Source organism: Lichenostomus cassidix, chromosome 4A (genome assembly GCF_008360975.1).
Source record: "Lichenostomus cassidix isolate B80296 chromosome 4A, HeHo_3.0, whole genome shotgun sequence".
Taxonomy (NCBI): domain Eukaryota; kingdom Metazoa; phylum Chordata; class Aves; order Passeriformes; family Meliphagidae; genus Lichenostomus; species Lichenostomus cassidix.
This window is the reverse complement of record NC_139485.1, coordinates 209138-234694: the sequence shown is the minus strand read 5'-3', so window position 1 is coordinate 234694 and position 25557 is coordinate 209138. Positions and strand designations below refer to the sequence as shown.

General features: G+C 55.4%; 2 protein-coding genes across 9 annotated transcripts; one reads left to right on the top strand and one right to left on the bottom strand.

The window, feature by feature from the left end:
• Window positions 1-4553: 4553 nt before the first annotated feature.
• On the bottom strand, window positions 4554-13528 carry LOC146437195 (chloride intracellular channel protein 2-like). Its single transcript, XM_085060844.1, has 6 exons — window positions 13076-13528; window positions 8501-8610; window positions 7948-8073; window positions 6858-6964; window positions 6291-6472; window positions 4554-6149 (listed from the first exon to the last, which is right to left on the bottom strand). Exons 1-6 carry the CDS (start codon window positions 13130-13132, stop codon window positions 5988-5990), a joined length of 744 nt encoding a protein of 247 aa, XP_084916970.1. The 5' UTR covers window positions 13133-13528; the 3' UTR covers window positions 4554-5987.
• A 1471-nt stretch (window positions 13529-14999) lies between these two features.
• Window positions 15000-24770, top strand: LOC146437194 (protein eva-1 homolog C-like). Of its 8 annotated transcripts, none has more exons than XR_014852318.1 (9): window positions 15000-15574; window positions 18615-18814; window positions 21465-21588; window positions 21778-21930; window positions 22100-22243; window positions 22403-22474; window positions 22613-22921; window positions 23286-23436; window positions 23640-23717. XR_014852318.1 is itself a non-coding variant. In XM_085060821.1 (9 exons), the coding sequence occupies exons 1-9, from the start codon at window positions 15493-15495 to the stop codon at window positions 24023-24025; spliced, it is 1380 nt and encodes a 459-aa protein (XP_084916947.1). In that variant the 5' UTR covers window positions 15045-15492; the 3' UTR covers window positions 24026-24770. The 8 variants fall into 8 exon arrangements, 7 of the variants coding, with proteins under 7 accessions (XP_084916945.1, XP_084916944.1, XP_084916947.1 ...); XM_085060821.1 differs by lacking the exon at window positions 23286-23436 and having other exon boundaries at window positions 15045-15574; window positions 22613-22741; window positions 22832-22921; window positions 23640-24770; XM_085060819.1 differs by lacking the exon at window positions 23286-23436 and having other exon boundaries at window positions 15038-15574; window positions 22100-22240; window positions 23640-24770.
• Window positions 24771-25557: the final 787 nt, after the last annotated feature.

The following is a 25557-nucleotide window of genomic DNA, read 5'->3' as shown; positions in this document are numbered from 1 at the left end:
CTGGCTTCTCTACTCGTTTCTGTGTTACAGACCCAGCACTGCCCTTTCCTGTGCAGCAGTTGGGGGAGTCACTGGGTAAACTTGGGCTTTTTCTGGCAGAAAATTGGACCCACCATCTCTGTCTTGCTGTCCTGTGGGAAAAGACTGGTTTTCAGTACCATGGGATACATTTATTATTCCTGCTGCTAGCACTGGGGCGATTTATGGCTGAGAAGCCCTGCCCTGTGGTTGTCCCTCGGGATGTGTTTCAAGGCTGTGCCTGAAGCCACAGAGACAAGGGGAATCCTCCTTGTGCTGTGCCCCGGGCTGGGATCAGTGCAGTCAAAATGCGGCGACAAATCCAGGCTCCCAGACTCAGGAGAATTACCCTGGATCTGGGAACAGGTGAGAAACTGGTGTTTAGTGCCCAGTTTAGGCTGCTGGTGGAGGGGATGGAGGTACAGTGCTGCCAATTTCGGGAAGCCTTTGGGGCTGTGTGGGGCCATGCTCCAACTCTGAGTCACACCCGACACCCCAGCCATGTTCCCTCCCTGCCTCGTACTGCAGGCCACCCCTGTAGCCCACAAAGGTCCATAAGTGAGCAGAGATCCACCTACAGCCTAGGGAAGACCCCACACCAAATGCCCAAAGGAGGCCATGACTCCCTGGGAGGCTCATGGCTGGACCAAGCTCCTGGCAGGACCTGTGGCCCCATGGAGAGAAGAGCCCAAGCTGGAACAGGTTTGCTAACAGGACTAGAGACCTTGTAGGGAGAGTGATGGAGCAGCTTTGGGATATGCCTGGCATCTGGCCCAGGTCAATCCCACACAAATGATGTGAGGATATGTGGTGTATTGAACAAGTTGAGCTGAATTAACAAAAAAAAAAGGGGAAAGAGATAGTCCCAAGAGATGCTTGAGGAACACATGTATTACCCATATGCTTTTTGCTGCCTACAAAATTGGTGTCCAGTTACCATCTCCTTTGTCCCTCAGTCTCTGATATGCCTCAAGGTCTTGGTCAAGCCCTACATGCCTGGAGCCCTGTTTGATCAACTGCCTCATCTCCATAGCCCACAGGGCCTCCAACCCCATGCCACTCTGGAATGTCACTGCATGGTCTCATGCACCTGCAAGGCACCTCTCAGCAGGGGCATCAGTTAGAGCTGCTCCACTGTTTGTGCTGCAGGCTCTGGGCAGGAGCTGCATCCCAGGCAGGAGCTTGTCAAGGCCCAGCAGAGCATCTACCATGTTGCTCCAGCCCAGTCCTGGGTGATTTGACAGGACATGGGACCGGTGCAACGGGACCAGACTGGCTCCCACAGCTGCTGTATTGTGGGTGCAGGGCTTGTGCCAGGGCATGGCTGGTGCTCTCACCATAGCTGGCCAGGTCACTGCAGGTCAGAAGAAGATGATCTCCTTCCTGAGTCCGTGGCAGGACAAGGGTGCTGGGGTCCCCATGGGTGATTCAGGCAGATATTCACTGGCAGCTGGGGCTTGCCCTGGCCCAGGGGTGGTTGAACAGCTGCAATGTTCCCACTCATATGAAAGAGTTGTTCATGGGAGTGGAAAAGGACAGAAGGCTTATGACATTTCAAGATGGCATTTAGCAGCTGAAGTTTCCAAGTGGATGTGAGAGGGGCTTTCTGCTTTGCCTGAGAGGTGTGAGCAGCATGCAGGGTTCTGCAGAGCCACAGCGAGAAAGTGCAACATTCACTGCGGGGTGAGGTCCCATCGTGTCCCAACAGAGACCTGTCACCACTATGTGCAGCACGGGGCTTGGGTGTAATGTCTGGGTTACACTCCAGTTTGGTCTATCAGGCCAGGTGTTATGTGCTGAACAGGACTGGACTGTGCTGGAGGATGGACCTGGGTCAGGAATAAGCCCCCAGCTCCAGGAAAGACCTCAGCCCCAGGCAGGCCTGCGCAGGACACTGGACCAGTCCCTCCATCACCACTGCAGCCTCAGGCACATGCATACAGCTGGTTCCTCCCTCAGCATTCTGTGCTCCTTCCACAGCCTCGAAGGGGCTGAGTCAGCAACAGGGCCTCAGGCACTCAGCCCACCCTACAGCACCATCATCTCGGAGGTCAGGTGCCACCTCTGGTGCTGGCCTCGGGCCATGGCACAGCGCTGTGCCTGCAGGTACTGCTGCGGGGGCTGGTGGAAGCTCTGACTCACCACGATCAATCAGCTGGTCCTGCCTTGTCTCCGTGGTGTTTTCAGCTTCTGCTAGTGCCAGATCAAAGCAACAAGAGGGCTGCAGCTGCAAACAGCTCTTTATTAGAAACAGCCGATTTAGAACTGTAAAAGAGCGTGTTTCTTATTACTAATTCTCAGAGAGCGGACCTGCCAGCCTATGAAAGTGGTAGACAGTGGAAAACTGTTCTTCGGGGGCTAATGGGGCTTTCACAGACACTGAGTGAGAACCATTGTGCCTGATAACCATAAGAGATGTGGTGGCGTCTGAAATGATGGGGGGAAACTCAAGCTCTAGTATTTTGCAGGCTGCCAGTACCCAGGATCATCCCCATTTGCCTTTGAAAGCCATGGGAGGCAGAGCTGCAGAGAGCAGAGTCTGCTCTGCCCCTGCACCCACCTTGCTCTGTCCACTCTCTCTTGCCTGTCACTGCAGCTGCCCTGCCACCTCTCTGGGATAGCCCAGAGCAACTCCAAATCCTCACAGCCATCTCAAGCACTGTCCAGCACATCTGTGTATATGGCAAGGACCTGGGACCTCACTGAGGCCCTGTCAGCCTCCCTGTGCAAGCTGCCTTTGTGATGGCTCCATAGCTCCAGGTGGGTCCCTGATGCAGCACAGGGCAGCAGCATTGGAGCTGTCCCGCTGGACCCTATCCTTCAGCCCAGAAAGACTTCATGGTTTGACGGCTCTGAGCTGCAACATCCAGGCCATTGGCTCCTGCTGCAGCTCCCTCTCAGTGGTCTTAGCTGCTTGGCATGGCCAGAAAGCCCATCAGGATGTGATTTCGGATTGTGAGAACCCCAAAAGCTGGAGCCTGAGTGTGGCATGTTTGGAGGATGCGCATTAAGAGGTCTGCAGGGCTGACAGGCTGCAGAGAGGTGAACTTGCTGGCTCAGATCTATGTGGTTTCTCTCCAGACAGGACCTTTCCTGCAGCTCAGCAGATCAGGACCCAAACAGGTCGATTGGGACACCCAGGTCACCCCAGGGCACTTTAGAGCAAAATTGGTCCTATTTTATATGCTGGTCTGCGAGTGCCCTCACCTGGGAATATGCGGCAAGTGTCTGTGCTCAGGAGGTGCCATGGGCACCCTGACAGAGTCGTATACCACCTAGCTCTGTCACCAGGTCCCCTTACTCTGTAGGACAGTCACCCCTGTGTTGGATGGAGCTGCCTTACCACTCACCACTGCTCTTCCCAGGGTCTGTGATATACAACCAGTTCTTGTGCTTCCCATCCTTCAGATGCAGATGAGGGGATATCCTGTAGCCTACAGGAACAGCAGCTCAGCTGAACACCTTCCCACTTCCTGGCACTGCTCCAGTAGCTCTCTGCCCCCTAGGATCACTCATGCTCCCAGTGACAGACAGGACCAGCAAGCTCCCCTCTGAGCTGGGTACCTGTTGGCTCACAATGCATTCTGAGTTTGGGAGTTCTGTTCGTCCTCCTCATGGCACCACAGAGCCAAGGATTTACCCAGATAGAGCAGGCCAGCAGGAGCTCCAGGTGAGTTTGGGGACCCAAGTCACCACAAACCTGTTGAGAGGCCATGGCAAGCAGGGGATGGGCTTGGGGTGGAGGATGCACATGATCTGGACGAGGGCATTCAGCTCCCAGACTGTTCTCCTAGAACTGACTTCAAAGCTGAAAGAGAGCCTGGGAGAAGAGAGGAACATCTCCCTTCCTTCTGTTACAATTCCTGGCTGTAGCTCAATGCTGCTGCAGCCACTCACATGAGGATCTTTTCCTTTTTCTCCCAGGAAATACTGTCACCAGTTGAGGGTTGTAGGAGGAGCTCTGCCAGCCTGTTAACCTGGTAGCCACCACCATTGTCCCAGTGTCTTCCAGTGGGGCCAGCCACGCGTGACCCTCACCTGGCTGGTGTGCATGGAGCTTTAGAAGGTCTCTGGTCCCTGTTGGGGGAAAGGGCAGAGGATCTGCAGCAGAGGAGGAGTGTTATGGGGCAGGGGGAGAGGCTCACAAGGGTCTGGGGCGCATGTCAGTGTTTCTCCCATAGCAGTGGACCTGTGGCAAGGCAGGGCCATGACCTGGCACAAACCTGCTGGCTGTCAGCAGCAGATGAATAAATCCCTCTCACTTGAGCAGCATCCTGTGGTCACGCCATCCCCACCCTGCTCAAGATACTGCATCCTCCCACCATGGCACCCTGTGGTGTCAGCAGTGCCTGTGCCCTGGGAGGGAACAGTTCTCCTGCCACAAGCATACCAGTGATCCAGGTCAGCAGATACTGGGGCTACAGCTTCACTTCTGCTAAATCTCAGAGGAGTTTACACTGCAAGAAAGCCCCCTCCACTCCACAGCACCCTCCATGTCAGCAGCCTTTGAGCCTGGCTGACAGCACACCAGAAAGGCGTATTAAAATATAGTTTATTGCAGTTCTTAGTTAAAAAAAAACAACAAACCAAAACCCATTAATAACAAACCCAGTCCCCAAAGCCAGCGCTATCTGAGGCAGGCTTGCAAGGACACACCTTTAGTGCAAAGAGGAAAGTGGCAGTGAGGGCTGAGGGGCTCCGCTTGCTTCATTCTCACAGAACCCACCCTGCCCACTGTACAGTATTGATTTCCCCTGGGGCTGGTTAGGGAGGGCTGACCGAATTCTTGAGCTCTGATGGGAGCCCTGGGGGAGCTGAAGGTGTCAGAGGGGGAACATGGGATGTCATGGCTGTGCAGAGCAGCTTTGATGCCTCGTGTTGGCAACACAGGATTTGAAGGCATGCTGAGCCAAGGGGCACCAGACCTGCCCATGCCTTTCCACAGACACAGTGCTTTGACAAACAGCTGCTGTCTGTTCTCTGGGCTTCCCAGTGTGGAAACTAAACATGTGCCCTACCCTGTGGCTGCTCCCAGCCTCAGGTGTCAGAAGTGTTGGTGGGAAGTAGGGGGGTATGGAGCTAGAGCATGTCTGCACCCTCTGCAGGGTCCTGCAATGCACAGAGGCTTCTGAGTTGGCAGGAGCCACACAGGACCTTGCAGCCACTAGCACATGGCCCTGGGCACTGGCAATCGTGGGAGGGGTGCCCTGATCCTCAGCCCTTCATCCTCAGCCCTTTGCAGGTCCCCTGACCCTTTGTTCCCTCCCATAGCTGGTCCTGGCACTGTTGCACCAGGCATCACCCCAGCATCCACCATGCCCCCATGTCCTATGGGGAGTCAGACCCACATCACAGCCCTCAACAATGAGCACAGTGTGTCACTGCGATGAGCTTCCAGGGCAGAGCCTTTCCATATCTTCAGAGGGAGCTGATGCCTTGGAAGAGAGGGCTGCCCAAATGCCAGCCCCAGGTGCTGAGCAGGTTGGCAACAGGCAAATGTAAACAGCTCCAGCCCAGGAGAAGCACTGGGATCCCAGGACAAGCACAGGATGGCTGGGACCACACAGGGCTGACAGATGGGGACAGGGGAGGCTGGGCTGGACCGGCCAGTTGGGGCTCTCATTTCTTCCACAAAAGCACCAGTGCAGGAGGCTAGTGCTCAGCTTTTCCCATGACATGTAGTCACAGGCTGCGAGACACATTTTAAGGGATTACGGATGCAGCTACATCCAGATGGGAGCAGTGTATACATGCGGTCAGCACTGATGGTGGCCAAGGGTTGCAGCCAGCGGCACAGAAGGAGGAGGCAGTGGCAGGGGCCATGAAGCAAGGTGCTGTTTCTGAAAGGCAGGAGCTAGCAGTGCTGTAAACCCTCTCCAGTCTCTCCATTGGCTGGTTTTGGTTGTGTCAGGACTGCCAAGTCAGAGAGCTCAGCCAAGGCAATGCTGCCAGCCCACCCCACCCTATGGTTAGGTCATCTTCCTGGCAACGCTGGCATATGTGTGCTCAATCTCCTCATCTGCAGGACAGGTGTGATTGAACTCATCACAGGCATAGGCGTTGTTGAGGTAGCGCCAGACACCCGTCATGTCCTCTGGGATCTCGAAGTCACGGTACTTTTTGGCAGCAATCTAGAGGAGAGTGAAGGGGGAGAAGACGAAACTTTCAAGACCTGGGGGAGACTCACACTCTGGCTTTGGCAGGGAAACTCCCTGTCCCCCCCTCTTGGAGCAGCTGCCCCCCACCTTGGCCCTGGGGGCTGGTACCTTTACCTTGATGATATGCAATTTGGGAAGGAGGTTGCAATCAGCCAGAGTCAGATGGTCTCCATCCAGGAATTTCCTCTTCGAGATGGTGATGTCTTCCACACTGTCCTGATCAATCTCCTCTGGGAGAGGAGTGTTCAGGTAGACATCCAGGCGCTGAAACTCCCGCAGCAGGGCCTTCTCAAAATCTGGGAGGGCAGGAAATCGAGAGTAGTGAGTGGGTGCCCTAGGCTCCCAGTCAAGCCTTAGGCTGGGCCTGGCTGGCTGAGCCTCCCACAGGCTTTGCAGAGAGCAAAAAAGCCCTCAGTGCCACACCAGCAGGACACAGCCTTGACCCTGGCCAGTCTCTGCTCCCAGGGGACTACAGCAGCATCACCCCATGCTCTGCTATTGTCCCTGTGGAGGGAGCAGAGAATTGCCTTTATCCTTCCCCTCTGCCCTTCCACTTCCCAAGGAGGCTTTGGTGAGGCAGGCAGCAGGAACCTTAACCTGATGGGAGGATTTGCCTGCAGATAAAAGCATCTCTTCTGCTGCAGCGTGGTTGACTAGAGTCCAACAACCTACAATCCTTACTGATATTTGCTTCTTTGCGTGGGTTCTTGATGTATGCCGAGAACTTGGCAAAGATGTCACTGCCCACATCAAAGGACTCCTTGTACTTGGGGCTCAGGTGTGGATACCTTGAAAAAGACACTCATGTCAGTGAGGGCAGGGATGGAGCAGGGATGCAGCAGCATCATTTCCCGGGCTGTAGAGCCCAGGGCTAGTACTGGAGGATGCAGGGGATGTTCAGCTGGCTGTGGGAGAGCGATGATGATGTAAACTACTGCAACTACCACCCTGTGAGCTGTGCCATCTATCCTGGGTGTTTGCCAGGAGACAATCTCAGGGCAGAAACTCCACAGTTTGGGGACACTGGTGGCAGTGGAGGCCCAGAGCAGAGCTCTGCCTGCGGGCAATTCTGGCCCAGCCCAGGGGACGTACATTGGCACAGAGGGGTTTCAGGAAGCCAGAAACTCCCATGACTTCCTCAGGAACTGTCTTCTGTTTGCTGACCTGTCCCAGGGTGTTCTGTAAGGGCAGACACCTCCAAGGAGGCAGGTGACAAATGCATTTGAGCTTCCTCTTCTGCAGCAGTGGCAGGGGGGACGACTACAGCCACACAGGGCAGGGGGGGCTTCCCAGTGAGCTCAGAGAAGACCAACCCCCCAGCAGCCCTATGGGCCACCTGCATTGCTGCAGTCAAGCAAGGGCATTTGCTTTCACTCAGCTGAGTTCACTGAGTATAAACAAGCAAAGGGGTTTCGCGCTCCCCCTCTACCTCAACACCAGCTGCCACAGCCAGTGGCAAACCCACCAGTGTCAGGGTCCCTGCAGGGACCTCCCCATGTTCCCCCTCTGCCCCCAGAGAGGGAGTGCAACGGCTGGTGCATTTCCTCCCATTGTTTTTCATTCCTGTCATCCCCCTGCTGTCCCCGCTGGACCCAGCCTCTCAGCATCCAAGGCCCTGCCCTGCAGAGCAGGCTCAGGTGCTGGGGGGTATCCTCCTGCCTGAGCTGCCCTCGGGCACCTCCTGGCACCCTGCCCTGCTTTCCCAATCTGCCAAGTCCTGTGCAATGCTGTGACCAGTGCTGGAAAGGGGAAGGAGTGAGTTTGCAATTACGTGGGTGGACACAGGGTCTGCTCCAGGAACTCCTCAATCTTGATGAAGTCTGTTTTCAGCTCCTTGTTGAACAGCAAGAAGGGTGGGTTGGTGCCTGGCGCTAAATCTTTCAACTCTTCAGGTTTCCTGGAGCAGAGAAAACAAGTTGACTCAGAGCCTGCAGCACATCTGCCTCTGCCAGCCCTCAAGGGAAGTGGCCATGCCAGAGGTGGGGGAGTAGGAGGGGGCACAGGACCAGGAGCATTCCCAGCTCTGCTGGCTTTGGGAAGCTGACAAGTGCTCCCCAGTCTCTGGATCTTCTATGTGGTGCCTCCAAGTTGTCCTCACATCCAGCAGGACAGGGAGTCCCTGGGCCATGCACACTGGCAGGTGGCCCAAGTCCATGCTGGCTCACACTTGCACCCCACATGAAGTGGGCAGTGTGCAGGCAACGATTGTTCCTGTGCAATGACACACCGGCTACAGAGCAGGCAGGGGGAAGAAGTATTGATGGGGGAGCTGAGCAGGGTGTGTCTCACCCCATTGCTGGCCCAGGGCTTTAATACCACCTCACCTGGTCATGTCCACTGTGGTGACATTGAACTTGACCCCTTTGAGCCACAGCACCATGAAGAGGCGCTGGCAGAAGGGGCAGTTTCCAATGTTTTCTCCATCCAGACCAGCCTGTCAGGAAAGCAGAAAAATGAGGATTTAACCCTTCCACAGACAGGATACCTGGAGCTGGAGAGCCCCTGGGCACAACACGCTGCAGGGAGCCCCTCCCGGCTCCAGGGGGCTCAGCTGTAGGACCCACCCTGCGCCATGGCTCTGAGGGCCACTGGAAAGAACATAAGAGCATCCTCAGGATGCCAGGGGTCGGATCCTTCCCAGAAATATGAGATAAAGGCAGGAGGAAATCGAGAAGGAGGCAGGGGGGGAAGGTGGAGGGTGATTGCTAATGGATGGGGAGGAAGGGAGGATCCACTTGGCCAGGAGGCCAGGCCAGGAGGGTGGGAGAAGGGAAATGAGCTCATGTTTGCCAGGAAAAGAGCAGTTTGTTTTCATGTGCTATTCACGTTTGCCTCCGGTCTCATGTGCATTTGACAAATCCAGGCACAATGTACCCAGGCCAAGAAACTCCTAGCAGCCTGCCCCAGGCTGGGTGCAGTGGGGTTGTGCCGAAGAGAATTTGTGCTGGCATCCCACACAGCATTGATAGGAAACGGAGATGACTGTCAACTGCTAAAGAAGCCCCTTTCAGTCCCTCTACATGAGCACAGCCACAGGCAGAGTGAAGCACATTTCCTTGCTATGTAATAGTTGGAAATATCCTTTGCAAAAATTACTGAAACACCTCATGAGGAGTTTGGCAAGAGGAATGTGGCAGGTTCCCCCGTTCACAAAAATTGGCTGAGATGCTGCTGTGAGAGAGAAGTTGTGCTGTGGTAAGAGGTAAAATGGCTCACAGGAAACTGAACCACTTTACAAGAATTAACGGGTTCCTAAGCTGCATGTGAACAGTGGTGCTCTGGCTCATGTGGCCACCCTGCCCCGGCAGTGAGGAGCAGCACAGCTCATGCCAGCCCCATCACAGAGGGACGCTGCTCCCATGGAGCTGTGTGTAGTGGAATGTGAGCCTCAGCTCTGCTCTAAGCCTTGATATCTGATAGTGAGCGGAAGTCCAGAGGCTAAGCAGGAGGGTGATGAGATCTAAGAGGATCTGGCAGAGTCAAGCAACAGCAAAAACCTCCAGGGTTGGCAGCTGGACAGGGTTCCAGAGCTCGCATCTCTTTGGAGACCCAAAGACAGGATGGCTGAGGAGGCAGAGACCTGTGCTTGGTTCTCCTGGGCTGGAGGTGCTATAAGTCATCACAGACGCCCAAAAACCTATGGAGTCTGGACTGCTCGGCTTCTCCAGGAAGAGAACACTGATGTCAAATTCACCCTAAATGGGACAGCAAATGGATCAAAACAACCCCCCAATAATCCAGGTAGTGAGCTAGAGCAGGGGGTCTTCTTTTCCATCATGTCAAGACCTTTTAGCCTCTCCAGAGGAAAGAAGATTGCTTTTAATAAAAAATTTTTATGCTCAGTTGTCATGAAATTATGTCCCTGAGGAAGGAAATTGGAATCAAGAAACATTGATTTCCTGATATGTGCCCAACAGTGAAGTTGAATCTATACATGAGGCTGATCAGTGTCTACAAATAGCAAATACTCCCAGAGGGGCTAAATCTCAGGAGCATCCTGTGTCATTAATAGCAAATAGGGCTTCTTTGGAAAGGGGTGAAACTGGGTCTCAGACTTCCTTTGAAGGAGCTGGAGGGGAGAGTCAGAGAACAGCCTCAAGGGCTGCCCATGGGCAAGAGTGCAGGGCATCTCTTCTCCCCTTCCTCAGCACCCCTGCCACCTATGACCCCAAACATCTGCCATTCTTTGGAACATCTCCAGAACCAACAGCTCAGCAGGTGCATTTGTGTCTGCCTGGCATGAGGACCAATGCTTTCCTCCTTGCTCTTCCTGCCAGCTGCACTCTCTTTGACTTCCCTAGCCTGGCACAAGGCTGGGAATGAGAGGGCTTAATTTGTCCTGTTGTCCCCCCAGGAGATGTTGTGCTCTGAGCCATGGCAGCACATAGCTCTGGTAGAGCCACATCAGGACAGTGGTGGGGTGGGGGGCTGGTGAGAGGAGAGGTTGCCCCTCACACTGCCTGCTCTGGGCTTAGACTCTGATCACCTGCTTCAGGTTTCTCCATTCTTGTCTGGTAGTTCCAGTCCCTGAGCACCTCAGGCTGTTCTTCCCCTCATCTTTTAAAAATAGAGAGGTGGGAAATTTTGAATGAGAGTGAAAAGAAAATCAGGATCGTCTCTGCAGGAAGAAAGAATCAGGCTCATACCAAGATGCTCAGAGCCAAAACCTTTATCTGGAGAAAGTGGAGAGGAGCTCCACCAGCACCTGGGCACTGCCAGGGGAGCATCAGGCTCTGGAAGGGCCTTGCTGGCCACCACCAGCCATGGAGGGAGCCTCAGGGAGCCAGGGGCCCTCAGGGGAGTCTTGCAGCCACATGCCTGCCCTTGCTGGCAAATGCAGAGCAGCATAGGGTGGGGGGAGTCATCGCTCTTCACTTCCTTCCCCAAAGTGCCTCTGCCGCTCCTCCCACTGCAGCAGGAGCTGGGGTGGGGGCACAGATTCACATTCCTCAATCTTTTTCCCTCAGATGATGGATAAACCCAGCATGGGCTAGCACAGAATCTCTAGGGAGGTTGCAGGCTTTAGCCCCAACTTTCTGAGGCCTCATGAGGCTGCACAGGACATTCAAACCCCAAAGCTACTTGGCAGTTCCTGTGGTTTCCCTGTGGTGAAACAGCCTCAAACGCAATGGGAGGAGGGAACAGCTTTGCCTGCTTGAGGCGCTGCTAAATACTCTGCCCCCATGGGACTTGCCACAGCTTCTACAGCCACCCTGAGAGCCAGGGAGCAGCTAAAGGCCTGGTGGAGCTGCAGAGCAGAGCCTCCTCCCAGGCAGAGAGAACCTCTCAGACTGAAAGGTGATACTATTGCCAGGGACATGGCAGGGTGAGAAATTGCCAGCCCCTTGGGAACCATCCACCCCAACCTTTAGGCTAAAGCGAGAGCTGCTCTGCACCCTGTCCATCCTCACCATGGTAACGCCAGCATTTGCCAGAGTGAAAGTCTGGCAGGGTGCCATGCCATGCCATGCCATGCTGTGCCAGTAGGCGCCTGTGGGAGCACCAGCTTCTGCCATGATTTACAGCTGTCACTGGTCACAGCAACAACCATGTCTGGGGCATTCCCAGCCCGGGAAGGTGCTGATGGCACAGAAAGTGCTTGTCAGCAGCTAGAGCCACTGTGTCTTTGGTAAAGCTGGGTCCTAAGTGCTGGGAAGGGGAGGCACAGCATCAACTTTTCTGTGAACAGACAGCACAAGAGGGTTTTTTCATGCTAAATTGAGGCACAGGGGAAGTCCTGATGATGCTACTGGTTTTCTGTTTCACTTCCCTCTGAAAACCCCCTGGAACATACTGCTACCATTACAGTCACTTCGTGTATAGTTTTCTTTTCCAGCCATCCCAGGGAGAAGTGTAAAGCAGAGAATTCAAGATTCAGATTACTTTCACCAAAACATGCTTGTCTGGATTCAGCTCAGCCAAGCTCAATGTCCAGCAAGAAGTGCTGTGGCTACAAGTTTGGCAAGGGGACTGGGGAGATCTCTCCTGGGAAGGCTCAAGTAATCCTTTCTAGCACGTATGTCCAACTACTACCCAAGGAAGGCACCCTTCAGTGCTAGAACTGCTGGGTGCCCGTGCCAGGGAAGCCAGTGCCTCTGACCCTGTCCTTTTGGGCACCAGACTGTTCCAGGAGGAGAGGAATGAAGCCCATGGATGTGAGTGGCTACAGAGAAACCATCCTTAAAACCTCAATGTGGTGGAACAGAATGGCATTCCCCCTAGCCACTGTCACTTGACAGCATGTCCCGGGCCCCCCCCGGCATTGCTGTGGGCAGACACAGTTACCAGCTCCTTTGTTTTTGCACCGCCCATGGCCACTGCAGAGATTTGGAACTTGAATGTTAAAATATTCCAAGGAAAAGGTTTGGAAAATTGCTTAATAGGGAAAAAAACCAGAAACCATTTCCAGCAAATACCCCTCTGCAATACCGCCCCATCTCGCCCACATATGGATTCCCACACCAGTTCCCCAAGCCGTCCATGCTCATTTCATAACCCTGCTCTCAGCAGAAGCTGAAGTGGCTGCTCCCAGTCCTCCTGCTTGCTGTTCCCAGGCTGGGGCTTGTCTTATCTGGGTTTTAAGAGGCATGTGTGTTCCCACTCCTTCATCATGCTGCTGCCAGCAGTGCCACTTCTCCCAGGTGCACAATTACCATGATACCAGGACATCTTTTAGACTGCTGGGCATGACACCCCACAGTCCCCACACCACCACGTGGTTCTCCCATCTGGACACCCACTTAGCCTAACTTTGTGGCAAGTGACACTGAATTTCGTACCCATTTCCAGCCTCACAGAACATGAAAATACCCATGAATTTCCTCCACCCACACCCAGCTGGCTCTTGGTGAGCGTAAGCCAAAGAGTCACAGTCCCACCCCAACCCCCCCGAGACCCACCTTCACAAACAGCTCAATTTCAGGCTCCTTCGTGGTGTTGTGCTGCCGACTGTCCATCCTGGCTGTGTGGGAAGAAACCACTGGCCGCACACAGTTGTTTGTCGGTCTGTTCCCTGTGGAGCTCTGATGGCGGAGGCTTTCAGAGGGCTGGTGGCTTGGGCCCCTTGGCTGCTTTTACCCCACAGAGGGCTAGAGCTCACACTTTCCTTCCTTTTGAAGAAGGGAGGAGCAACGGGGTGTGCACCAGAACCCGGCCAGCGAGGGGAGGAAGCTGCAGGGCCTCTCAGACGTGACTCAGCATGAGTCTATCTGGTCACATTCACAGTCCCCTTCCAGTGTATCGCACCTACCCAGGCGCTCCTCCAGTGCCTCCGAGCACTGGGCTGGCATCCCCAGCACCTCTGGTTGTCCACAGCACCTCTGGTGTCCACAGCACTGCTGCTGCCACTTCCCAGCTGGGAGCAGGGGTTTATAGAGGAAGTGTCTTGCCTGTTGCTCCTCCCGCTGCTCCAGTCTTGGCCCTTTGCCACTCTCCCACCCTCATGCCGGTGTCCGGTGCCCCAGGAGTTCTTTATCAATTTGGGATGAACCACACTGACCTTCCCGCTGCCTCCTGTGACAGGCAGCTGCCCAGAAGGAGGGTACATCTCCTCTTCCAGACCACCACCCTCAGGGGATCCTCTGCGTGGGCTCCTCTGAGAACCCCCGGCTGCAAGGAGCTGGGCTACAACAGGGCAAGTGCCCAGAGAAGCTGAGTGGAGCAGCCTGAGCACCTCTAACTGACTTTTTGAAGGTGGGCACAGCCCTGGGGTGGGAAGGATTGCAGAACAGCTAAGGCAGGAGAGAAAAGATGTTGAAGCATGCTGGGGAGCAGTGGGGAACCCCAGAGTGCCCCTGGCAGCCACCCAGCTGCGTGGTGCTTGGCAGGACAGTAGGATGGGATGTCTCCAGGACTGACCTTCAGCAGGGCCCCATTCCTGGAACTGGGCTGTTTCGCAGGAAGGATGAACAGCTTGCTTTCCTCCCCAGGATGGGAGGGAAATGTTTTCTGTCAGATCATCCTGGCTGCAGAGACAGCAAAGACAGCTTCCCAGCACACACAGGCTTAACTCTTGGGCACGACCTGTCTCGTACCCCCAGACCACATAGCTGTTACCATTACACAAAATGGGGATCTCGACTGCTTGACTCAGCCCCTCCCCCCCAGCTTGGATAAACTCCAGCCTCCCCAAAAATAATCCAACTCTGATCAGACAGCAATCCCCACTGAGGCAATTAGGATGGGAGATGATTTTGCAGAGTCCTGGAGGAGGCTCCCTAACAGAGATGTTTCTCCTGGTCCTGCTACACAGCCCAGAGTGGTGCTTACACTAGGGGCTGCTGGGGTGGGGAGATGGGGGGCATTTTTTTCTGCCCCATCAAAAGTTTTGGAGAACTTGGAACTCTACTCAGTGGGACAGGACACTCTGACTCACACTCTCGTGAGCCAGAGGGATGTATTGATGGCACTGTGAATGCCCCACAGGGCCATGGCAGCACCCTTATCTTGAGCTCAACACCCATCACCCAGCTCCTGATGTGGACCCCCAGGTGATGTGTGCCAGTCCCTGCTGCTGCCACAGCCTCCCCAGCTGCCCCTACCCGGCCAATGCTGAGCCTCTGGGAGCTGTGATGGCTCCTGGCACTGCCAACTGCTGCTGTCTCTGCTGATCTCAGCCGGGTGCAGAGCCAGCAGCTCCAGTCCATGGCATTTCCCTCCAGCTGAAGCAGCAGGCATTTAACTCCTGCAGGTGGGAGGCACAGGATGACATGGTGCCCTCCTCACAAGGTGCCAGAGTGCCAATACCTGGCCCCATAGAGGCAGAAGCATGGCAGCAAAGAGGTCCCTTCCCACAGTGCTGGGGGCAGGAAGGGTGTTTGTCTTTTCTGCAGGAACAGCTGCCTGGGAGGAAGTTCATGGAGTCTTTCCCTTCTTTCTCACAAAGTCAATGGCCGGACATTTGCAGATATGAAGATTACAGTACACATGTATCTGGATATCTGCCTCACCGTGTCTGGGAGAAAGCTGGGGGCACTTTGGAAACCCTACCAAGCCCTATTCCTCTGCTTAGGGGGAACAGAGGTGGGAGGGATGGGGCTGCCAGTTTCTCTGCCAGCAATGGGGATGCCAAGGCACGGCTTACCCATAACAGGTGCCCTGGGGGAAGTGTTCCTGTGCTGAAGTGACGCAGCTGTCCCAGGCAGCCGCTGGCCCTGGGCAGCAGACTAAGAGCGGGTGGACATGTGCCCGCCCAGCCCCAAGCTTCGGCAGGGCAGAGAAGCGAGCCATTGTCCCTCCCAGCGCAAGCCCCGCAGACACCACCCGCCGCTGAGCCCCGGCCAGCACCGGCTGCCAGCTCGGACGCAGCGGGTATGCCATGGCCGGACTGGTGCGGCCAGCAGTGACTATGGTCCTCCTCTGCTTGGCTGTGCATCTGGAGGCCAGCCCAGACCTGTCCGGTGAGTCAGGGTGAAGGTGGGGAGGAGGGGGATGCTGAGGACGGCGCTCGTATGATGGGAGGGCAAAGCGACAGCAGGTTGGTGGGGTAGGCACAAGTGAGGTATAAACCATGGCAAGCCAGAGTGAGTTTCCCCAAAACGCTGGGATTTCTTTATCCCGACATAAGACTGCACTCTGAAAACACACTGTACAAAAAACACACTGTACAATGTGGTGTGCGTAAGAGAGTGGCTCCCCAGCTCTGCTGTGCTCCCTTGGACAGTTTGGAGGCAGAAATGCAGACATTAATATCAAGCCAGTCCCTGAGCTTTGCTGAGCATCCCCCCTAGCTATGATGCTCATGTCCTAGGTGCTGGGCAGTGTGTAGAACTGAAGGAGCACCCAGGGCTGCCCTGCCAGCCTTCCCTGCTCTGAGAAGGGGAGGGGAGGGAAGAGTTGGGCAGGAGCTGTACCTGGTCCCTAGATGGAGCTGGTGGCTGTGCCCCAACTAGAGTCACTCATGAGTAGGGGTGCTGCAGGGTGCCCTGCCATGAGACACAGCAAGGGCCAGAGGCTCTCTCCAGAGCCGTGCTGGTGAGCCTTATAGATGTAGACAAGGCAGAAATTTGGGATTCCTTCTGCCCCTTTCTTCCCTTTTTCCCCACAGAAAATCCCTTTGAACAGTCAGGACAGGTGCAGGCAGGCTGGGCACCAGGCATTCCCCAGGGATCATCTGGGAACAGCTACGCATAGCTTCCCTCTGCTCAGCTGGGCCCAGGTGGGTGAAAGCCTGATGCTGAAGAGCAGGCTGCAGTGAGGAGGATGTGATTTCATCTGAGCAGAGCTAACAGCACAACCACAGCACCAGAGACTGAGTCAGCTGCACTGGCACAAATCACTCACAAAGTCTGCCTACAGCCTCCTTGACATGACTCCATCCAAAAAAACATCTTCGCAACTGCTCACTGGCCCAAAATAGTGTGATTCTTCCCCCATGGCACTGTTCAAGCCTTAGTTTTAAAATACAAACCACTGGTGCTGCCAGCTGGCATGACAGCAGAGCAGGGTGCCTGATGGAAGGCTGGATTTGGGGAAACCCATTTCTTTTCATATTTCTCCCCTAAGTTCCCTGCCATCCCCCAGATTTGGCTGAGACCTCTGCATCTGGGGCTGCCCAGCACCAGGGCGTTTAGGCAGCCCTACATCTGGCAGTGTCAGGTATAGGCAGGTGGGTTTGGAGTCAATGCCAGGCAGAAGTTAAGTCCAGGTGGCTCTGAAACCTTCAGGACAGCCTGGCTGCTGCCAGGTGTGGAGCTGATGCTGCAGGTATGGGGCTGCTGCAGGGGATACAGAGGAAGGAGATGGGGGCTGGCAGCCTCAAAGGGTCCTGTGCCCCTCACAGCCCCCAGCATCCAGTGATATGGGGCAACCAGAGGAGGACAAGGTGTGTCCTGCCCCCTCTTTGTGGGCACTACACTCCAAGGGGCTGATCCAGCGCTGTGCATCTTTGCATTGCATTTGCATTGCACTGGAGCTTTGACCTGGCTAAAACACCTTGTCTACTGCCATCTACCCTCCTCTCCCTCTTCTATCCTCTCTCGTCGAGCATGCAGAAAAGCAATTGAGGGCTTGCTTCTGGGATGCTGTGGCCACCTGCTCGCTCATCCCAGCTTGTGAGGGGGAATGCAAAGGGAGAGACTAACTGCAGGCTGGAGGCATCTCCTAGCTGCACCCGCTGTCATCCCAGAGAGGGATGCTGACTGCAGATGCCAAAGGGTTAGTGGCAGCGGTGAAGGTGAAAGGGCCCTTTGTGCTGCTGAGCCTGGCACCAGTTTGCAGAAGGCGGGGTGGGGGGGGAGGGGTGGGCAGAGCTGGTGCTCTCACCTTCTTGTGTTGGTTTGGGGGAGTTTGACACACTGGGGGTTGGGGGACAGGGTGCATATCCTGCCCTGAGCCCCAGCACTGGCCTGGGGCTGAGATGCAAGTTCCTCCAAAGACCCTACAGCTGGGATTGGGGTGTGTGATCTGCTCAGAGGCCCCATGTTGCCCTGTCTCCATCTCCCAGCCTCAAAATGATGCTTTCCCTTTGCTTTTGTTTTATTCAAAGACAGAACTGCTTCATTCAGGGCCTACACATCACATTTTGTCAGCTTTTCTTGCTTCCTCAGCCTTCTCCAGCAACTGATGCATGCTCAGAGCACCTGGCAGCTTGAAGAGCTGTTACTAAAACAGCTTCCTTGCCCACCCAATACAACCAATGCCAGCTGGAGCAAACGCTGCATATTAAGCCCTTGTAGAGGCTGGGCAGGACAGTGCCACTTTGCTGTCCCCTGTAGGGAAAACAACAGGGGCAGTAGTTTGGGACACAAACTAGGCAGGATTGAAAGAGAGAAGCATTCTGTGATGGGAATTTAAGAAGGGAAGGGCCAGTGCCCATTGAAAGGGTTGTGGGCTGGGAATGGTTTGCACCAATACACCGGGCTTCCTCAGCAGAGACCTGAGACCAGCTGGTCTCAAGTGATGACTTTGTGGCTCACAATCATCCATACTGACGCAGCCCACTGTGGGAGCCTGCAGCAGCCACTGGACCCTTTTCTCATCCAGCTCATGGCTCAGCTTCTGACAGACTTGGGACAGAGTGCATCCTCCTCACCCTGACTTCAGAGATCATCATTGGGGGACCATCTCTGGCTCACCCTCGTTCTCTCCCCACCATGGCTCCATAACAAGCCTGATTTTCTCTAAACACTTGACAAGACAACTCCTTATGGAATTCTCCCGTCTTCTCTGACCTGTTGTCCTGCCTCCAGCTTTCCCTTCCTGTTGTTAACCAGCTCAGCTATTCCATGCTGCTTTCCAGGCTCTTGGCAGCAATGCTGTATGCAAGGTTTGCTGCAAGCCCATCTTCTGTGCCACTGTCCTGCTCTGATCCTGTTCACCCCATAAGTACCCCATCTCAAGACATCCTCATTGCCACCAGCATTTGGGTGCCCCAGTGCCACCACTGCCGTGGCCTTGGTGTCTTCTCTGCACAGTGCCACCCCTGCTTTCCTTTTCCAGGGTACCTGCGTAAGGTGCTGAGGAACCACACTGCCCACACCTGCGATGGAGAGCAGCTCCTCATCATCTGCCCTCGCAAAACTACCATCAGCATCCTCGGTGCCTTCTATGGGCGTCGTGTGCCCAATGCCAACCTCTGCCCCAGCCCCGACAATGCCTCCCAGGAGAACACCGAATGCACCTCTGCCACTGCCCACCTGGTAAGGGAGGGGCCCCAGGGGTTGGGCTGCACACCCCTCTGTCTCCGCATCACTGAGCTGCCTGCTTGGGCTGGGGGGCTGCAGGCAACACGGCCTCCCCATGCCCCAAGGAGGTTTTCGTCAACATCAGGATTACAGAATCATAGAATCACAAACACTTCTTGAACTCTGTTAGGCTCGGTGCTGAGACGTCTTCTATGGGGAGCCTATTCCCAACCACCCTCTGTGAGAGGAACCTTTTTCTAATATCCAACCTAAACTTGCCCTGACACAACTTCAGGCCATTCCTTCGGGTCCTGTCACTGGTCACCACAGAGGAGAGATCAGTGTCTGCCCCTTCTCTTCCCTTCATAAGAAGTTGTAGACTGCGATGAGGTCCCCCCTCAAGGCCCTTCACCATATTTGTTGCCTTCCTTTGGATGCTCTCTGATAGTTTAATAGCTTTCTCATATTGTGTTGACCAAAACTGCATGCAATATTCAAGCTGAGGCCACCCCACAGCAGAGCAGAGCTGGACAATCCCTTCCCTGGCCTGGCTGAGCCTCATGCCCTCCAGGACATGGTTGGTCCTCCTGGCTGCCAGGGCTCTGCTAACTCATATTCAGCATTTTGTTGACCAGGACCCCCAGGTCCCCTGCTGTGACACTGCCTTCCAACATCAAATTCCCCAGTCTGTCTGTACACCAAGGTTGCCCCATCCAAGGTGCAGAATCCAGCACTTTCCCTTGTTGAACTTCCTATGGCTGGAGATTGCCCAGTCCTCTAATTTGTCAAGGTCTCTCTGTGGGCCCTCCCTGCCCTTGAGAGAGTCAACAGCTCCTCACAGTTTTGTATCATCTGCAATTCACTGTGAGGCCCTATTCCTAGACCATTTTTGGAAAATAAGGGCAGAAGAGATGTTCTGCCATGCGTCCCAGAGTGGGGTCTGGCAGGAGGCACTGCTGCATCCTGAGCTTGCTTTTGGAGTAACCCCACAGCAAGGAGCAGGCTCAGAGAAAGCTCTGGCAGCTGGGGCTGGATTCTGGGAGAGGGGCAGTGCCATAGCCAGGGTGTTGGGTTCTTAAGGCAAGCCATGACCCCACGTGATGCCATGCTCAGCCCTCTGGCTTGCATCTCCTGGGGTTAGCACAGAGCTTGGTTCTTCCCCAGCCAGAAGCAGCCCCCACCCGTGCTGGCAGCTCCCAGGGAGTGGATTAGTGAAGCAGATTAATGAAGTGGATCAAAGGGGTGCCTGTTTGATGGCAACAGTCAGTGCAGGGAAAGGGTAAGAAAGCAGATGCTGGCAGAAGAAAAAGGACGGAACCTCCCCAAAGCTGATGCCTGGGTCCCTCGATGGGGATATCGTTTCATGTGCTGCTTTTCTAAGACCCTGTTCCAGCTCCTTGCTAGGGCTGGGGCAAACCCACAGCAAACCCAGTGACTGCAGCTGCCTGCAGGAAAAGGGACTGACACAGAGAAGAGGAGAAAGAGCTGAGGAGCCAGTTCCCTGCTTAGGAGCTTGCAGGGCTTTCCTGCCTGTTCCTGCTCCAGCCATACATTCACTCCTGGGATCCTGTATAACCCAGGAGCTCTGCAAGCACCAAGCCAGACCATGCTGGCACAGCACCAGGCTGACTCCATGAACCACCTTGCAAACACAGGTCAGGGTCCCACTCCTTGTAGGATGGAGATTATGGCCTGGCACAGGTGCTTGGAAACAGAAGGGCAGGTCTGAGAGCAGCTCTGTGTAGCTCACGTTCACACTGGGTGAGCAGTGGAGTGGCCATGCTGGCACAGGGCTGGGATACCCACTGCTGCTTAAGGAGCAGGGATGTCTGGAGGGCAGAAAGCAGAGCTGCTGCCAAGGCTCAGCTCTGTTCAGGCAGCAACTGGGAAGAGAGATTGCTCCTGTTTCCTTAGTGAATTTCCCTTCTGGCAGCCAGTGAAGACCAAGGGGAGGCTGAGTCCTGAGCTGGGCAGAAGGAACGGGGACAGAGGAGGGGAAGGAGAGATGAGAAGGAGCTCCGTTCTGGGTGCTGGGATCCCTGCGCCTGAGCCACGAGGCGGCAGCAAGGAAATAAATCGCTCCCTGCTGCCGGCAGCCTCTGCTCCCCTGGGGAGCCGCTGCTGTGGGACTTGCGGGAGGAAAGAGGGGGACGTAGGGGCAGGGAGCCCCACAGCCACTCGAGGCCGGGCTACCCAGAGACTCCTGTCAGAGCCGACGGCCCGGCGCAGTTCCCGCGGGCTGGCCGCGTGTGCAGGAGGAGAGAGCGGCCGCTGCCACCTCGCCACCTCTGTCACCGCCCGAGCAGCCCGTGGGTGAACTCTCGTCCCCACCTGGTGGCCGTGCGGGGACATTGCGAGCGCACGGGCAGTGTCAAGTGCGCACCTGTACGGGTGTTAGCGACACGTGACGTGCTGTGGTACTGGATGCCAGCACAGGTAGTAGCAGACCTGTGCTCGCGCTCAGCTCACTGTGGTGAAGGGGAGGAACTGTTTTAGGAACTGGCACTGGAATCGGGATGTCTGCAACAGGGGTGGGCAGTAGCAGCCGTGGAACACTTCTGTGTGGTGAGAGACCATTTTCCTGAGCCTGGTGATGGCACTGAGGAGGTGAGAACAGCCTCAGAACTTCTCACACAACTCATACCTGTTCCACTCTGCTCTCCAGAAGCTGCTGGCTGAGTGTCAAGACCAGCAGTGGTGCCAGTTCTCAGTGCACAGCCAGGTCTTTGGGCCAGACCCATGCCCTGGGACACACAAGTATCTCATCGTCTCCTACAAGTGCCGGCCAGGTGAGATGGAACACGATCTGGGCAACGCTGCATGGGCTCTTCCTGACCTCAGCTGCTCAGAAAGGGGCAGGAGGGAGAACATGGCTGCTCTTGTACCTTGTAGCCCTCTTTCAACCCTTCCCTTGGCCTAACAGAAGGGCTGCAGGTGATTCAGGATGAATTGGGACAATCTGCAATGTTACTCCACAGGGAACCATCGGGTCAAGACTGTGTGTGAGAATGACAAGCTTAGGCTGCAGTGTCGACCAAAATCTATCCTGGCCATTTATTCTGCAAGTTATGGACGATTCCTGAGAGGCAAACCAGAGTGTGATGCCTTGAACAATGGAGGACCCCATATAGGTATGCCAGAATAGTTCGAGACAAAAATGGGGCAGGAACCACACAGAGAGTATGGCACAAGTCCACCACTGGGCTGTACCTGAGTCCCTTGGCCTCAGCTGGCCAATGTCCAGCAGGGAGGGGTGGGCAGCTCTGCCCATGCATGGGTCCATGCCTCATGTCTCTGCAGAGTGCGTGGCTCCAGACGCTTTGCGCAGTGTCTCCAAGAAGTGTCACCGCAAGGGGAACTGCACTGTGACTGCTGACAAGGCCACCTTCGGGGATCCATGCCTCCCTGGCACAAAGAAGCAGCTGCGAGTCTCTTATACGTGTGGTGAGAGCTCCCCATGGAGCCAGGGGCACAGGGGCCACTGGTGGAGTGTCTGCTGTGCCCACCCCATGCTAGGCAGGTGGGGTCATGGGGCTGCCCAGGGAGGCAGGCCCTGCTGGGGAGGAACAGGGTGATGATGCTTGGTGTGTGCTCTCCTTGCAGTGCCCAAGCAGCTTCTGGAGGAGGTGGGCCCTGACACCTCAGACCCCTTCCTGCTCTCAGACTACATGCACGGTAATGGGGGGGATAGGGAGGAGGGGTTATACCACAAGCAGTGTGGCATCATGTCCGTGCTTGGGTGAACCAAGCCCTTCCATGGCCTGTCTGTATCCCTGGTACCAGCTCCATCCTAGCATCTCTGTCTCATGGCAGAAGCCATTCCTTGGTCAGTGACCTTGTCTGAGGGGCTGGAGATGGCATCTGCTGGGAGCAGGGGAGAGGAAGACATACATGGTCATCCCTGTGGGCAGCTGAGCACTTGTGCCAGAAGAATGGAGTGTGGTATGGGGATGGCCAGGCAGGAGCAGGCAGCCAGGGCTTGGGGCACCAAGAGCACCGCATGTCTCAGCCTGCACCCCCTTGTCACTGCAGGTGGCTGGTACAAAGGGCCCAGGTTCTCCAGGCTCCAGGAAGACCGCATGATTTTTACTAACTCTCTGGCAGCTTTTGCCCGCCTTTGGGGTACGTGCCCTCCCCAGGTCTCACGCAGCACCTGGGGGAACAGGACAGGCTGGGAGATGGCTAAGGTTGAGATGGCTCCCAGATGGCCCCAGCTCAACCCAGGGCTCACCTCAGAGGCAGCCAGACCCCAGACCTCTCCAGCAGGGTCAGCAGCCACACAAGGGAGTAGGGCACCCCTTTCTGTGCCCCAGTAGCTCATGCTGGGTTTGGGGTAGATAGGTAGGGTGGGAGCTCAGAGGTTGAACAAGCCCCAGAGTCCCACAGCATCAACAGTCGTGGTGTGGCTACAGTCCTGCCTGTGGACCTTCCTTTTGCAACAGGCCAGATTACCCACTGGGTCTTTTCCTTCCTGCCCTACCTGCAGGCACTGATGGAGACCACCTCTCTGCAGGCAAAAATTTCCTTGCCAAAGGAGATTACTCATTTAATCCTCCAAAGGATTATTCTTTCCCCTGATCTGCCTGCCCCACATCCCAGTGGAGATTTCCTTTGGGGAAAGGCCCATTTCAGGACTGGTGGGTGCTGATGAGGATCTAGGTGACACTTCCATGATCACTGGGGCAGGGTCTGTCCTGCCTCTGCAGCCTGGGCGGTGAGAGCATCCCTGCTCCCCTCCTCTTGCTCTCATATGCCTGGCAGAGGGGGTTTGTAAGCACTGACACCCCACAGGCTGCAGAGCAGTTTGTACCCTGCTGTCTTTCTTTCCTCTTCCCCTCAGGTGTCCCAGAGAAAGTTGCCCTCTACTTTCTTTGTGGAGTCTCAGGAGGTCTCATGCTGCTGCTGTGCATCGTCAGCCTCAAAACAACCTTCCTCCAGGAGGTGGGGGAGGCTCTCAAAGACCCAGAGCTGGGGAGCATCTCAGAGCTGGGCAGGACCAAGCTGCGGGATGAGCTGGATGAAGACGTCCCTGATGACAGCTCCTCAGACTCCTCCTTCCGCCACCTCACCCGCACCTACCGGGCCACTGACAGCATATTCGGCCCTGAGCTGACAGCAGCCATGGAGGGAGCAGTGGAGCACCAGGGCCACAATGGGGAGGAGATCTGGATGCCCAAGGAGTCAAGCCCGTATGCCATACACAAGATCAAATCAGCTACCAAATAAGAACTCGAAGAAAATGGCTGGAGAGCAGCAGAGAGGTGCAGGCTCAGTGGGATCCGACATCAGAGAGACGTGAGAGTTTGGGCTCCTCAGGGTGACTGGACATCGTGAGCGGCAGCAGTTACAGCAGCTCCAGTGTCTCCATCAACCCACTGCTCCACCAGCATGGAAACTTCTAACCTGGGGGTGACACGCAGTCCCTGGGTGTGATGAGGGGCTGTGTAATGGTTCTGTGGGCCACTGGTTCCTTTGCCACAGACACGCCACTAACCCTAACCTAACCTCCTTGTTCTCAGCTCACATCATCTGGCTCTAGAGTTTAACCCTGATCAACTGTGCCAAGTCCACCCTGAGCCCTGTTTGCTCCTATTTCTCCTTGGGTACTGGATTCCACTCCTGGTGCTGCAAACACACACACTGCACTCAGGTAGTGTGCCAGTGGCGGAGAGGCAGGAATGGCCAGGACACAGAGAGAGGCAGGTGCAGCGGGTGTGCAAACACACCAGGCATCACCAGCACAGCCCCACCATGGTACAGCCCTGCTGTGCCAAGGGAGCTGTTCCCCAGGTTGGGACCACTGGCAGCTCAGCACAACACTGGCTCTCACCTCCCTGCAGGCATTCAGGAACTCTATCACCCCATGTTGCTCTGTGCTTTCATTTGTACTTTTCCCAGTGGCAGGAGAGCCCCAAGTTTTGACCTGCTGTGGTTTTTTCCAGTAAATAAATGCAACAGCTCTTGGGCACAACATCTCTCCCTGACTGATTACATTAGTAATCAATAGGGGAAAAGGGTAGAGGCAAATTCAGCTCCCCCTGTGCAGAGAAGTACCTTGCCTCCCACAAGTGCTTCTGGCACTGGGCCATGGGAAGCAACAAGGTGGGCCTCTTTTATCACAGAAAAGGAAATGGTTTTAGCCTGGGGAAGGGAAAGGTGGAAAAGCAGTCCATGTGGGTATCAGGAATTAGGCTTCCCTCTTCTTGCTGGTCTTCTTGAGCCTGGGGCTTCCTGTCTGTTAAGCAATCCTGGAGCAAAGGTCCTCAGATGCCATGCAGAGGGTCTTTTTGGCAGTCCTGCAGTGCCAGAGAACCACGCTGGGGCTGGGGGCTGCTCCAGCTCAAAAAGACAGCAGAGGCTTTGTAGTGCTGTGGGAAGAGGCTGGATGGAAGCAGCAACCCAGTTCTCCTCACGACAGGGACATGCCAGGCACAGATGCCCTTGAGCTAGCACACAGCAGAGTCTAGTAGGAGCAGCCAAAGACCTGCATTCTGCCTGATTTGGGGGTTTACTCAGGGAATGTCAGAGCCCAAGGAGAGCTTGTGGGGCTCTCACCTCCAACTGGGCCCCGGCATCCTTAGATTGTGGGCAGGACTGAGACCACCACGTTGCCTCAATGCTTGGGAGAGCTGGCACAGCTCCTGCTGCACATCCATGGTTTCCCCTTGCACTTCTTGCTCTCCTCGTCTTTTCTCCCACACCCCCCATATCCAAGGGTGATTTCAGCTCATGTGGTGTAAGTCACACCCCTGCAGCAG

Excerpts from the sequence above, each read along its gene's own strand:
- LOC146437195 (XM_085060844.1), bottom strand. The coding sequence starts at position 13,132 with ATGGACAGTCGGCAGCACAACACCACGAAGGAGCCTGAAATTGAGCTG. Across the intron at positions 8,074-8,500 it reads ACCACAGTGGACATGACCAG|GAAACCTGAAGAGTTGAAAG; the intron begins GTGAGGTGGTAT and ends TCTCTGCTCCAG. Across the intron at positions 6,150-6,290 it reads CCAAATTGCATATCATCAAG|ATTGCTGCCAAAAAGTACCG; the intron begins GTAAAGGTACCA and ends ACTCTCCTCTAG.
- LOC146437194 (XM_085060818.1), top strand. The coding sequence starts at position 15,493 with ATGGCCGGACTGGTGCGGCCAGCAGTGACTATGGTCCTCCTCTGCTTG. Across the intron at positions 15,575-18,614 it reads GGCCAGCCCAGACCTGTCCG|GGTACCTGCGTAAGGTGCTG; the intron begins GTGAGTCAGGGT and ends TTCCTTTTCCAG. Across the intron at positions 22,475-22,612 it reads GCTCTCAGACTACATGCACG|AAGCCATTCCTTGGTCAGTG; the intron begins GTAATGGGGGGG and ends GTCTCATGGCAG.